Raw genomic sequence first — 15,366 nt, forward strand, 5'->3', positions numbered from 1 at the left:
TGAGTCACATGACATTTTGGAGGGAAAATGACAAGCAGTACTCAATTTGGACATTTAGGGATGTACGTCGTTCCCATGCGGTGTACTCACTTTTGTTGCCAGGGGTTTAGATATTAATGGCTATATTTTGAGTTATCTTGAGGGGAAAATAAATGTACTCTATTATATAAGCTGCACACAGACTACTTTTCTTTGTGTCAAAGTGTCATTTGGTCAGTGTTGTCCCATGAAAAGATATACTTAAATATCAGCAGAAATGCGAGGGGTGTACTCACTTTTGTGATACACTGTATGTTGTTCACACAACATAATTAACAACTATGTAAATTTAAATCTAAACAAATAAAATGTGACCCCCCACACAGTTAAGGTAGATCGCGGGAGCATGTCTCCCTGTAAAGTAGATTTTGGAGCAAAAAAGTATGAGCACCCATGAGCTACATGATGCAATGCTGCCATCTAGTGGTTATTGGAAAAAGAAACTGCTTTTCAAATCGTCTATTTTCCTCAGTTAAAAAAATTACAAGACACTGTTATTAAACAGATATACAACAATAGCAGAAGATCCATTTCCACATAAAGGGTTTATTCCACTTAAGTTTTTCTCTCTCAAAAAGCATGTGATTTGTAAATAAACTGTACACAAAAGGCACTACAGTGTAGTTTTTGAAGAAAAAAAATCTAGTTATTAATTGAACAAGGCATCACAATTAAGCATTATTTAGACTAAGTGGCAAAATGTTAAATCTGTACAGCAAGGGAGTATTACAAAAACAAGTTTTCTATTCTCATAAAATTGGAGTTAGCTTAGTTTTTGCCCTACTTGAATATACATATAAATTATTTTGCACAAAAGAGTCAAACAAGAGGCTGACAAATGTCAGTCCTCAATAGTACGTTCAAGCATGCACACTGTAACATAACCCTCACATAACACCAGATGCTGTCTTATTATACAAACAAATACATGAGAAGCTGGCACACCTCTCATCTTCATCTGCCGACGTCATCTCTATTAGCGGGTAGGTCGACTCAGGAAAGGCTGTTCCTGAGCCACTAAACCCGCAAACAAAACGCTGATGGCTTTTTCCCGGTGTACATGAACGTGTAATATAATGCTTCATTCAGAAAAGCCCTTTGGTTTTCTTCAAGTTCACCTGCTTCCACGCAGGCAAACTGGCATAATCTTCTCTCGTCATGTCCAAACCTTTCTGTGGGAACAATAACACACAAATCAGCTTCAAAATGCAATGAAGTAACACAGAAAGCCAAGAGAACTCGCATGCGAGTTTTTGTCATTCGTGTATGTCGGAGTCAGTTTGATGTCCACGGCAGCTGCTAGGAGGTGAGTTAACATGCTAAACAAAATATTTTAGGTCATGAAAAAGGGTGACGATGCTCCATCCATGCTGATCTGTGAGCACTCACCTTTCCGCAAGCTCCAACACCCTAGAGAGTGGAATATATAACATGTTAAAAAAAAAAAAAAAATAGTGAAGGAGGCAAGATGGCAACATGGAATAAAAAATGAATTCACAAAGAAAGATGGAAGACTGGTAAGGGAAAACTAAATCAATAGCGCGACAACCTCACTATTCATGAAAGCATACATTCCAGAAAGTGCAAGAGCAATCCATCACCTCTCATGACAATTTGTTCATCCTCAGCTGAAATGAGACCTCCAAACAAAAGTTTTTCTACTTTTTGATGGATTTGTCTTGAGAAAGAACCAGTGGGAGGCAAGCACTCAAGTATTCTGAATCATTTGTAATCAATCGTGCGTTAGGACGAACCCTTAAATCATGATTCATCATCGTACGAAGACATTTTGGACAAAACATCCACAAAAACATGATTGGATAACTGACGCTAGAACATGCCATTTTCTTCATGAGTAAACAAAAGTCTATTACGAGTTGTTGAGAGTAGGTCGACAAATCGTGAGGCACCCACAGGTTTCCACCCCGAGTGTAAAATAATTTCTGAGTATATATTTTATTTTGTGAGGTCATGCAGAAACAAAACAGACTCACAAGCTTGCAACAGAGCATAGAATATACAGTATGTACAGTCCCTGACAAAAGTCCATTTTGTAGAAAGAATTGCTAATAACTTGACTTTTAATTATTCAATTGGTTTCACAAATGGCTCATATGAAAGCTAAGACCCTCCCAAACGATGTTGAAGTACAAAAATATATTTGTTTCACTGAAAAAAGATTTTTCATTTAGTGAAGAGGTCAAATTTTGGCAAGACAAAAGTTTTCTCGCTTACGGAAAGTAGTGTGAAAATTGAACAAAAAATGTACTTCAAATATGTTACATAACATAAGCGAATTAAGCAGTGGTGCTGTGAGATCCAAATTTAATATTTTGTATGACTTCCATGGGCTTCGGCAAGGATTCGTACAATTTATTGATGAAGTCATCAGGAACATCAAAGAAAGCAGTCTTGCATGCCTCCCAGAGTTCATCGACATTCTTGGGTTTCGTCTCCCATGCTTTCTCTTTCATCCTTCCCCAGACATGCTCAATGATGTTCATGTCTGGTGACTGGGCTGGCCAGTCCTGGAGGATCTTGATCTTCTTTGCCTTGAGGAACTTTGAGGTAGAGATTGAAGGATGCGATGGAGCACCATCTTGCTGCAGAATTTGTCCCTTTTTATGGTTAGGAATGTAAGAGGCAGCTAAGATTTGTTGATATTTCAGACTATTCATTTTGCCTTCCACCCTGCAGATCTCTCGCACACCCCCATACTGGATGTAACCCCAGACCATGATTTTCCCATCACCAAACTTCACTGTTTTCTGAGTGAATCTCGGATCCATGTGGGCTCCAGTAGGTCTCCTGCAATATTTGCGGCGACTGTGGTGTAATTTAATGGAAGATTCATCTGAAAAATCCACCTTTTGCCACTTTTCCAGCATCCAGGCTGTGGGCCTTGGCAAATGACACACCTTTTTTTTATTGTCTGCACCCTGAGAGATCTACTGGGTGGAAGGCAACATAAATAGTCTAAATATCAACAAATCTTAGTTGCCTCTTACTTACCTAACCATAAAAATGGACAAATTATGCAGCAGGATGGTGCTCCATTGCATACTTTAACCTCTACCTCAAAGTTCCTCAAGGCAAAGAAGATCAAGATCCTCCAGGACTGGCCCACCCAGTCACCAGACATGAACAGGATGAAAGAGGAAGCATGGAAGACGAAACTTAAGAATGTTGATGAACTCTGGGAGGCGTGCAAGACTGCTTTCTTTGAGGTTCCTGATGACTTCATTAATAAATTGTATGAATCCTTGCCGAACGGCATGGATGCAGTCCTTCAAGCCCATGGAAGTCAAACAAAATATTAAATTTGGATCTCACAGAACCACTACTTCATTCGCTTATGTGTTATGTAACATATTTTTGTATTTGAAGTATATTTTTTGTTCAATTTTCACACTACTTTCTGTAGGTGACAAAACATTTGTCATGTCAAAATTTGACCTTTATGTCTTCATTAAATGATAAATCTTTTTTGGTGAAACAAATACATTTTTGTACTTTCAACATCATTTGGACGGGTCTTAGCTTTCATATGAGCCATTTCTGAAACCAACTGAATAATTAAAAGTCAGGTTATTAGCAATTGTTTCTACAAAATGGATAAGCGACAAGACTTTTGTCAGGGACTGTATATATAATACAGTGGTACCTCGACATACGATTTAGACATGCTCGAAATAGGATGATTTATGACAGCGTCGCAATTTCATTGTTTTCCCACAAGACAGCTGCACAGCGTTTTTTCTTGTGAAAGAAATCAACATGGGTCCCAAGAAGGATAGTGCAGGTAGTGAAAAAAGGAAAAAGGTGATTCTTAGCAGTGAAATTAAGATGGAAATGATAGAAAAATAAGAGCGTGGTGTGTGGGTCAGTGAAGTGGCTCGACAATACGGCCGGAATACTGTGACGGTGACAGTTATTATTATTGTAACATGGGCAAAAAAATCACCCGTGTCGTCAGGTTTTTAAAGGGATCCACGGATATAAAGACTTGTAGTTCTTTTTTAAAATTTTTTTTTATTTTTAAAACCTTTCCTGTTCAGCTGTTTGACACAGAGAATGGAAGTCTAAGTGGCCAACTTGTGAAAGACTTGTAGTTCTAAAAGATAAACGTTATAATGAGTTATAATAATTTGATATTGAAACCCCTCTTGATGTTTTCGTTTTTATACAATTAATCAGTTTAACGAGTAGGCCGCGATTGTTGTTGACGTCGCCGAGCGGTGACGTCACATGGTTACGCTGCCGGGCTTCCAGAGTAGGACTCTAGCGACATTAACATGTTGTTTGTTCAGCCCTTTCAATTTGAACCCGAGAGTAACATTAATGAGCATGACAGCACTGTCGATATTTCACAAAACGAGCAGCAAAAGAAAAATAAACAGGAAAGACGGGATGCGACGAGAGAGTATGACAAAACCGGTGTTATGCCAAAATGTGTTACACTGGCGAAACATCCTACAAGAGGCGAATTTGACACTCAAAAGTACCACCGTGCGCTTTCAGCTTGTTTTGTTTAGATGCATACAGACTAGGGCTGCAACGATCGATTATAATCGATTAACTCAAGTAATTCGCTTTTTAAAAAAAAGATTCAAATTAAATTTTGCTGCTTCGAGTTTTCTTTTAATTAAAGTGGCGTTGTAATGGCTTGTTTTGAAAGTGTTTGCATATTGATTTGGGTGGATACGCTGATCTCTAGTGGCAACAGTCGATATGACATAACTCATTTCACATGGCTGAATCCAGCTGCTCCCTGTTAAGACCAACATAAGCCAAGTTTTTGTTTGAGCTAATGTTTTTTTTGAGCAAACGTAATTTAGTTCATATGTATATTTAGCTGTTTTTTGTGGGAATATGTGTTTGAACCATTTGTTAAGAGCATTGTAAAAAAATGTTAGCATTTAAGCTAGCGGACTTTTGCTATGTAAGTTAGCCGATTGTACTTTTGTTGTACTTAGAGCCTCATTTATTTTATTTTATACCGTTTGAGGCTCAGTTCATGTATTTTAATTGTTTATGTTCCTTATCAGATTCCTCGATTATTCGAACTAAGTAGTTCATCGATTAATCGATTACTAAAATAATCGATAGCTGCAGCCCTAATACAGACAAAACATCATAAACATGCCTTACGAAAATACTTAAATGTAATAATATCAAATAAGAGTGGTTTAAATTTGTTACGTGACTAATGTGATCAACAATCTACTGTAAAGCTACCACAAGAAAACACAATGCTTAAAAGTATGCGAGGGAAACATGCAAAAAGTATTTTGAAGTATTGTTGAAAAGGTTATAAAAGACTCAATAAAAACACAAATAGTAAGTACTCGCCACTTTTAACCGATGTCCGCATGTGATGGACATCTCGCCGCGTAGAAGGAATTGCAGTAACCCAGTAGTGCTTTTTTAGTGACAGTGACAAACTACATTATCACTAGAGGTGAGAATCTTTGGGCAACTAACGATTCGATTACGAGTCAGAGGCAACAATTCGATTAAAAATCGATTATTGATGACACCCACAACCCCCCAAGCTATTAGCTGCTTTCAATGTTTCGTACATTAGTTACAAAAATTGTACAAAAAGCCTCTCAGGCTTAAATAAATGACTATTTCAGTATCAAGTTAACAGTTCAAACAGGAAATAAAATACTTAAGTCCCCATTCTGTATCAGCAGCTTTAAACTACATTCAATTAATTTAATGTTGTGAATCAACCGTTAAAGTTGCTCCCGTTATTCCATAATTTCCCTTCTGTCTACTTTAGACTTGTGAAAGTTAAAACTGTTTTAAAGATAGATTCAAGTCAAGATTTAAAAAGTTAATTAGGTTCGCTACAACAGAGCCTTCTAGACAAGTCGCCTGCTTTCAGATGGCGGCTGTTTACTAACGCCGGCAAGTCAGTCATTTCGCATCTAGTTTTCAATACATGTGTTGCTAACACCGTTGAGTCTGTCATTTTGCATCTAGTTCTATACACATGATATCTATTACCTACCCTAGCATGATGTGGACGTAGTTCGTAGCGGCTGTCGGCAGCAGTCAGGTATTACTGTTTTTTTTCTAGCGGCATGAGTTGAGCCAGAGCCGTGAGTTGAGCATTGTCATTACCCGAGTAATGACAAGCATGATGTTTACTCTCGAGACGCAATGAGGTCCATTCCTCATTACGTCCCAAAGACCGCGCTGTGTTTTAGTTCCGCTTTACTTGACATACTTCAATAATCGGGATTTGGATGTTTGTGAATCATTCTCGAATCTTACATGGCCGAATCGCGAATAATCTAAGAATCGGAAATTTCGCACACCTCTAGTTACCACTCCGTCCATTGCGCACATAAAACATGGGATCCTCTGTAGGTCAAAACTTGTACTAGATATTATAGATTTTTTTAATCAATGGCAATATTTTATGTTTTTTATAACATATTTTAGTAAAAGAGAACAATTGTGGCTTATTAGAGCCTACAAGGTTCCCTTTAATTATCCATGTCAGAGCTTGTGCAAAACAGCTACTGTCCGCCGTAGCTGACGCCGCCAACAACAACGTGAAAAGTAAAAACTCTTCCGCACCTCTCTCGCTCTGTCGCGAGTCACACAGTGCGTTCAGGAACAGCATGCAAAACACAACCGACACATTAGAACCAGATTCGTTACATTATAATATTATTATTATTTGTATTTATAATTTATTTGTTTTGCTATGTGTAATTGCTATTTGCAATTGTACTTGCAGTATTTATGAAGGATTTAGCATAGGCTTTTGGGGTGTGGGACAAATTAATCGAATTATAATGTATTCTTATGGAAAAATCACGCTCAACATAGAACCCTTTCGACTTAAAAACCACGTCCTGGAACGTATTAAATTCGTATATAGAGGTAGCACTGTACATCCTAAACAACACAACTTGTTTACCAAACTCTCGGTCTCACTCCAAATCCATAAAAGTGTTCATCTACAGTACCACTTTTGAACAACTCGAAGTTGAAAGCACGTCTAAAGTGCTCTCCTCATGGCGATGAGTTAGGGAAAAGAATAAAAAAAACCATACAAGGCGCCACTGAATATAAGTCGCAGGCCTAGCAAAATTATATAAAAAAGTGCGACTAGTAATTAAATACGGTATTTGCAGATTTTCACTTATTTTATAGTGTCAGAGTAAAGCAGTCTTATTTTATGGAAGGTGCAGCTTTTTACCTGAAAGTCCTCATCTGAGAGGTAGACTTCCAGGCGGAGGGGGTCAACGCCCTCGGGCAGCGGCCGGGCCAGGAGATCTTCCAGCGGGTATGTGGTCTGACATAGTCTGGCTAACACATCTTCCACCAGGATGATCTGGTTACACACCTCGGCCTCCTGACAATACACACACACTTATATATTTTAATGCCAAAAGCTAAAAGCACCAGAAGAGTTGAATGGTGGCTAATAAATTGAATTAGGAAAATCAATAGTGATAATGGTTTCCACATGGGTTGACCTGCACTTTGGATCTGTTGTGTACAATAAAGGATTGCATGCGCATGTGTTCGAGCGTACGAGCGTTGCGCCGGCTCGTATCAGATAGCGGCACGATGATGAGATAATGTCATTTCATCCACACACCCGCTCAGTGATCTCAGCGATGTCCTCCCGGTGCTCCCAGCTGGGGAACATGTTGGTAAAGGTGAGCGGCTCTAGGCCGGCGTGGATCAGATACGCCTTCGGAGCCTTTTTCGGATTCTTTTCTGAAAAGTTAAGATTTTGACATGTTGGGATTTGGTCATTGTTTTTTTTTTCTTGTTGAAGTATGCTTGACAGCCTTTGTGCACAGATGTAGAAAAGTAATACCTTGACAGTACTGCAGCACCGTCTCCATTGCACACTTCCTGTCCGAATCCCAGCGGATTCGGGCGGAGCCGGTGCTTTCGCTGTCCTGAGGCCACCAACCCTGCCACAAATACACTTCGTGGTGGTTATCCACCAGGAACAATGCTGAAGGAAGAGAAAAGCCATAGAAAATTAACACATTTTCTTCATTTTACAATACCGGTGTCTTGCTGGAAAATGATGATAAACAAGTACCTGGCTGGGAGGCAGAATAAAGGTCCTCCTGCAAGAAAGGCATGGAATTGACCTGCTGAGGGTCTCTGGCTGGGTAGAGAAACTCCACGGCTAAAAAATCCCCCGAAGTACTGCTAAGCTGGTATAGACGTGGTGTGAAGTTGAACCTGCCTGGATCTGAGGGTCAGATTCAGAAATATAAACCATATTATAATTCATCTGAATCTGTCATTCTGGTTTTATGTGGAGATTCCATATCGTAAAGTTGTCAAACTTGTTACTGCTGTGAAGTTGCCCCCCCATCAGACGCAAATATATAGAAAAATTCTGTAATTTGTTCGTGCTATCATTTTTGAGATATTAATAATTCTTTTATAGGTCAATCTGAGGTCAACCAACTCCTACATTTTGATTGAAAATGGCTAAAAATGGTGTCAATCGTTTGTGCTGTAAAATTTCCGTTTGTGTTTCACCATACACAACATAATTTTATATAACGAAGTCTATGGTTTCTCTTATTGCAAAAATGGACCTGAATTAGTGCCATTTGTTTATGCTACATTTATGCTGCTCTCGTTTTAAAGGTATTGCGATATTAATTTCGAGTGATGACGTCAATCGCACCACCTCCATCGCGACCACTGTTGTTAATCTTACTTTAAAAATAATTATTTCCAGTTACAAAGTAATTCTCCCAAAATGTAATTGAGTTAGTAACTCAGTTATATCAACGTTACTTTTCATTATTTACAACTTGTTACATGATCCATCCTATGTCTTTCACATCAAAGATGTTTATATTAGGGCTGTCAAACGATTAAAATTTTTAATCGAGTTAATTACAGCTTAAAAATTAATTAATCGCAATTCTGTCTCCACGCCAACAAGCTGTTTGGGAGGCATGCACGGAGAAAACCTTTCCTCACTCACAATCATAAACGCAAACGTCTGGAGTTTGCCAAGCGGTATTGGGGCTTCAACTGGGACCGTGTGCTTTGGTCAGATAAGACCAAGATTGAGCTTTTTGGCAACAAACACTCTTAAGTGACTTGCGTGCCATGAAAGATACGCACGATGAAAAGCACCTCATACCCACTGTGAAGTATGGGGGTGGGTCAGTGATGCTGTGGGGCTGTTTCACTTCCAAAGGCCCTGGGCCTGTTAGGGTGCATGGCATCATGAATGCTTTGAAATACCAGGACATTTTAAATCAAAATCTTTGCCATCTGCCCGAAAGCTGAAGATGGGTCATCACTTGGTCTTTCAGCAAGACAATGACCCTAAACATATGGCCAAATCTACACAGAAATGGTTTACCAAACACAAAATCAAGCTCCTCCCATGGCCATCTCAGTCCCCAGACCTCAACCACATTGAAAACCTGTGGGGTGAGCTGAAGAGGAGAGTACAAAGGAGAGGACCCAGGTCTCTGGATGATTTAGAGAGATTCTGCAAAGAGGAATGGCTGAAGATCCCTCTTTCTGTCTTTTCCCATCTTGTGAAACATTATAGGAGAAGATTAGGTGCTGTTTTGTTGGCAAAAGGGGGTTGTACAAAGTATTAACACCAGGGGTGCTAATAATTGTGACACACATTATTTGATGTCAAATAATTATTTCTTTATGTGGGATTTTTCCCCACTGAATAAATGCACTTGTATTGAAGGTTGGATTTTTCTGTTTTTTCCATTAAGGTCCCATATTATTTAGAAAAAAAAAAATATTAGAAGCTAAAAAACACATAATTATCATAAATCCAATAATTATGGAGGGCACTGTAAACGAAATGTTTGAAAATAGTTTTGACCAAAATCTGAGTATTATTTTGCATAGGTATTTTGATTGGGAATGCCAGTTCTCTTTGCAATGAGCGCTTTTCTTTTTGTGAACATTTTTTTTGAGAGATAGGAATATCATTTTTGTTGTGCTTTCAGTAAGTGATACAGTAGCGACTTAACTGTTCTGTCCAAATGCATGATGGGAAGTTGGGCAACCATGACTGTCAGTGGTGGCTCCAAATGGTATATCTTCTCTGCGTTGTGTTCAATACAGGGTGTTAAGAAAAAGATTTCTTCTGTCATTCTACCCCACGTTGCATAATGCATACTCAACAGGAACTCAACAGTCCATTATTTTCAATTAATTGTACCCACCTGAACACCGAGTCACGTCATCACTCGAAATTACTATATCAAGCCCCTATTTACTGCAAAATGGACCTGAAGGAGTGGCATTCGTTTGTGCTACATTTACGCTAGTTGTTAGGACACCCCTAGGACACTAACTTGAGAGAGTTGGTACGCTTCCCCAGCCGCGACGGAGGTGCTGCGATTGACGTCAGCTAAGGCTGCAACAACTAATCGATTAAAGCAATTCAAATCTATTAACTCATTTACTCCCAGCCATTTTCAACGGAGCAACCCCCTTCGTTCCCGGCCGTTTTACTGGATTTTGACTGATTTTGCAAGGCCCACAGAAAATTCTGTTCTATTGCTATATAAACATGGAACCCACCAAAAAAAAAGATTAGACTCTCTTCTTTCAGCAGGAAAAAAAAGTAAGTTCACATCTTTTTCCATTCTTTAGAGATCAGCATGAAAAAATAGCTTAGTTTGAGCAATTTTCCAATTTTTTATGAAAAAACAGAGAAAGTGAGCTTTTTGTAAAAGCATACATTTAAACTTTCACTTTGACACAGCTATTTTTTGCTTTTGTGACATCCCAAACATCTGAATAATGTTTTCCCTCTACAAAATAACACAAAAAACAAGACAAATAGAGCTTTTGAGTTTTGATAGCACAGTAACAATTTATTTACACATAACTAAACTATTGAACTGAGAGATGACGGTGTTGTGGCCGCAGGTGTATCGACAGACGGGGTAAATTTTTCCCTCATCACCGCCTGTCTGTCTCATCAAGATAGTTTTTTTTTTTTTATCTTTCTTTTGTAGTGACCACTACCTCATAACAGAATTCCCCAAGGGAACTTGTGTGGGGCATGTGCCTTGTGTTTACACTGTTCTCCACATTTTTCTCACGCTTTTTACTTCTTCCAACTTCCGTTTCCTGACTATTTCTCTTCATTAATTTCCTTTCACGGGCCGATATGAGTTCTTACCAAATGCGCTACTGCCCTCCAGTGGCCAGTTTTATTGCTTTAAAATGGATTTTATCGTTGTGTTTTGGAGCGAACTTGCATCAGAACCTAGAGATGTCTCTTGTGAAAAAAAAAAACGCAATAGACGTATAAATATGTTTTTGGGACACTGAAACAATGAAAAATAGAACGTACCATATTGGCCTGAATATAAGACAGTGTTTTTTGCATTGAACTAAGACTGAAAAAGTCGGAGTCGTCTTATATTCCGGGTCTAGACATTATATCCATTCACGACGCTAGATGGCGCCCCATATCATTGAAGCGATGTTCTGTCATGACAGATCTCAGCTACTCTCAACTTTAACCAGTTTGCATTATTTTATTGCAATGTTTTTCCTTATTCAGATTTGTTTCAAGACTACAGTTACAGTTAGACCTCACTTTGATGGTTAATGCAGTTATTGCAATTTTGTTGTTTTATCACAACAAACTGGTTTATTTACATTTCAAAAACCAGAAGCCATTCATTTACGAATGTGATTGCACTTTAGTTTACATATTTAAATGTTCAGATATTAAGATTTGAACGAGGCAACATAACATGCTTTTTCTCTCAAATATATTGCTATAATCATTTGTTTCAGATGTACTGTAATTATTTTCTGTACTGTATTAGATTTTCTTTTGTGTTGTTAGATCCAATTGTTAATATCCGAAAACTATAGTAGCACAAACAAACAAAAAAATCAGCACAAACAAATGACATACTTTTTCTATAAATTAGTGTCTGATGGGGGGCCAACGTCATGGAGGTAAACTTGTTGCATCTTGGGCAGAGGCGGAACAAGTCAATAAATGTTTTTAAGCCATTGCTCAAGAAATGGTGTCAAAATTGCCAAAATTATGATATAGAACTCGCACACAAGTCACTGTTTCTGTCGCAATGGGAACTAACTGGTCCCTATTCAATGAAAGAACCTGTTTAGATTTTGTATGATCAATTGTTGCAGAAAAAAATGGTATTAAATGAATCCAAACCACACAAAAAAAGAAAGGTTTCCAAGGAAAATAAGGTTGTTTTTTTTTTTTTTTTTTTTTTTTTTTTTTACAACATTCAGGTACAGTCTACATCTAGTCTATTGTAGTAGTGTAGTGCGAAAATGTGGACCAAAATTTGAGTTGTGATGATATACAGTGGTACAGAACTTTGCTGGGCGTCGTTTTGATATTAAATGTAATGATCACCAACCTTGTAGCATGCAGTCGTATGCTTTCCTATCTCTCCTTCCGAGGGCTTTCCAAAATCTTTGAGGTTCCGCACCCTCATCGCATTCCCGTATGGTCACCTTGCTGCTACTGTGGAGGCCGGCTTCCAGAGGGCAACTGCGCAAAAAATAAAACTATTGGAGAAATTGATGAAAAAACAAGTTCCAATAAATTTCCAGTTCTACTCACTGCTCCTTGATCTTGCTGGCAGTGGCGTGCGCCAGCTCCCGTGTGTGTGGTTGCGACTTGCAGCCGTGCCAGAGGTAGATAAGGGACTGCCTGACGCTTAGCAGCACCATGGAGACTCTGGAGCGCAGGCTGCTGCAATGGCACTCGACCTCCACGAGATGGCTCTCAACCTCCACTTCCCCACGTACACAGTACAGACGCCAGTCATCTGGGATGTTGGTGGGAGGAAGACAGTAGGGTAAACCGCATTTTCAAGACTAGTGTGTGGAACAGAGTTTAAGGATTTACTCAAAACCCAGCTAAAGACCCTCGTATTGGTTCGCTCTCTGTACTGGTTAGTAAGATAATTTAGCACCCCAGAAGAATGATTGTGGTAATTATTTGTAGTGGAGTGGATATGCACAATATTATTATCAAACAGGCATTACAAAATTTCCCGCCCCCTACTAAAGTAGTTTAATACCTCTGTCACTTTCAATTATAACTTGATTCTAGGAAATTACTTTGCAAGGTTTCCTCCTCCTCTTCTCTCTTCCCTGCATGGACGATCATCCTCCCTTTAAAGCATTGCAGGAAACACGGCGGTTCTTTTCCCTGCAGGACTTGAATCTAGATGGGAAAGTCAGCAGTCGTTCAGTTTAAGTTGCAGCAAAGCAAAAATGAAGGCGGCAGTATTAAGAGACCAAACTTTTCTTTACCTGCGCTCCTCGCTCCTCATCCAACTCAACAGTCATGAGCGCAGACGTTCCTTTCTCGCTGATGGTGGAGTTGCGACCTTGCCAGAAAAAGTAGCAGCACTTCTCTTTCCCGGGTCCTGCCGTTTTCAGCTGCTCAGGGTTTTGCCGTTTCCCAACTAGAAGGTTGACATTGTAGGAGATGTTACAATTAAGCCTGTCGCGATATGCAATAAGTCAATTAATCGCACGGTAAATAAAAATGAGGGCGGTAATTTTCCTGGATGTGATTTATCGCTGCGTGCATACATTTGTGTGTTCAGAGAACGGCTTCTTATGTTTGGCCAACACCCACGACACTCTGAGTGAGCACTCCGTTGCAATTTGTTGTGTCATAGATTTAACAATAACCTTGCTCGACTCTTGATATGACTGCTTCAACCTGTTAATTTCTTGCACTCTCAATTCTGATTCAGGAGGAAACTTGTCTTCAAAAGAGCTGTACTCTTTAACATAGTGGCGTTTCACATTTTCACCAGAACATTCCATTCCTCATTGAAACGGCGACTTTCGTTGTCCACTTTTCTTCTCTTGGTCAACTTTGAGCATGCGATTTTGCTAGATTCGGTCTTCTACCGGTAGCATGTAAACAAACAGATTGCAAAGTGCTGGGTGCGGCTCGTTTTACACTGCTGCAGTCCGTCAGCGCTAGCTAGCAGCATGCAGGCTCTCTCAGACAATCAGTGCATCCATGCACGCTCTCTCAGCCAATCAGTGCATCGTTGTCATAGAGATGACAACAGAAGTGGGAACATGGAAGATATTTGACCAAAAATGAAACTGAATTTAGCAATAGAATAGTAGCGCATAGCGATAGATCGGCGATTCATACAAATGATATATGTTGGAAAAAAGCTTTGGGGTTATTTTTTCCGTTTTTTCGTTCATCCATGGGTCCGCTGAGAGGTGTGCCGTGTTCCGGTCATGGACCGTGGTCCGCTGACTGAGGACCCCGGCTATAGGGGGTACGGGTGAGAAGACGTGCAGCTGAGTTTTGCATACATTGTAAGTTTATTGAGGACTCTGGATGGAGAACTGATAAGAAATATATAAAAATATAAAAGTACTATATATATAATAAATATACCAGTGCTGACCTGCGGTGCTGACCATGTAGCTCCACTTGACCACATAGGTATCGCCCTCATGGAACTGCCCGATACTTTGTCGCGGCAGTCGGCTGTAGTCGAACTCCAGGATGTGCCACACCTCCACGCCGAGCGTGCTGACCTCGTAGCAGCGCCAGTCATCAGCTTCTACCAATCCGTAGCCCCGCCCCACATTCAAACCATCCACTATAGTGCAGATGGGCGCCTCGTGGAGGGGCATCATTAGGGTGGCGTCGTACGCGTGGGGCTGATCTGTGGAGTGCTCCTAGGAAATAAGATAAGAGACTGTAATGTAGGGTTTCAGTGTAGAATAACATTTACACATTTTTTTCAATCAAGCAGTTAAAAATACACTGATTACTTTGTTATTTTTTAAAAATAATTTTAGTTATTAGAGGAAAATATTTGAACATCTATGATGTGGAACTTTTTAATGAATACCTTTAGATCATTGATGTAATTGTTGCTTGTTTGAATGGGGCTGGGTATTGTCCTGGAGTCGCACCAGTCTGCGAACTTCTCTTTGAACAGAGTCGTTTCATTGTGATGAGTGAGTCTTCCAAACAATGCCCAGTCAGGTCGGCCCTGGCCTTTCCTACATTGGTAGTCATAAACCATGTTAATCCATGAAGATCTTTTTGATACACTGTTGTCGTACTACATGTGTTTCCATACTTCGGGATGAGTGGGTTGCACTCTCCGGGATCGAGCGGGTTGATGTCACAATTTGTGTAGTCAAATGTTCCGTTCCACAGGTGTTTGGCCAGCTGGAAGGCTACCTTCCTCTGAGGCAGTGTTACCTCCTTCCCATGCCAAATGTACATCTCACTGCCAAAGTCGAAAACCAGAACCTGTGCAGAGA

General features: G+C 39.7%; 1 protein-coding gene across 11 annotated transcripts in view; it reads right to left on the reverse strand.

Moving 5' to 3' along the window:
• Positions 1-449: 449 nt before the first annotated feature.
• LOC130908583 (supervillin) overlaps positions 450-15,366 on the reverse strand; it is a 146,635-nt gene continuing 131,718 nt past the window's right edge. For 4 of the 11 annotated variants that reach the window (XM_057824166.1, XM_057824165.1, XM_057824164.1 and 1 more), the window contains 13 exons: positions 15,180-15,355; positions 14,946-15,099; positions 14,493-14,769; positions 13,360-13,514; positions 13,165-13,270; positions 12,662-12,869; positions 12,456-12,589; positions 8,126-8,281; positions 7,892-8,035; positions 7,667-7,788; positions 7,262-7,417; positions 1,429-1,449; positions 452-1,211 (listed from right to left, as the gene is read on the reverse strand). In XM_057824166.1, coding sequence (XP_057680149.1) covers positions 1,125-1,211; positions 1,429-1,449; positions 7,262-7,417; positions 7,667-7,788; positions 7,892-8,035; positions 8,126-8,281; positions 12,456-12,589; positions 12,662-12,869; positions 13,165-13,270; positions 13,360-13,514; positions 14,493-14,769; positions 14,946-15,099; positions 15,180-15,355 — 1,896 coding nt within the window. In that variant the 3' untranslated portion in view covers positions 452-1,124. Of the gene's footprint in view, positions 1,212-1,428; positions 1,450-7,261; positions 7,418-7,666; positions 7,789-7,891; positions 8,036-8,125; positions 8,282-12,455; positions 12,590-12,661; positions 12,870-13,164; positions 13,271-13,359; positions 13,515-14,492; positions 14,770-14,945; positions 15,100-15,179; positions 15,356-15,366 lie in introns of all 11 variants that reach the window. The other 7 variants (XM_057824159.1, XM_057824157.1, XM_057824163.1 and 4 more) reach the window with 6 other exon arrangements.

Source organism: Corythoichthys intestinalis, chromosome 20 (genome assembly GCF_030265065.1).
Source record: "Corythoichthys intestinalis isolate RoL2023-P3 chromosome 20, ASM3026506v1, whole genome shotgun sequence".
Classification (NCBI taxonomy): domain Eukaryota; kingdom Metazoa; phylum Chordata; class Actinopteri; order Syngnathiformes; family Syngnathidae; genus Corythoichthys; species Corythoichthys intestinalis.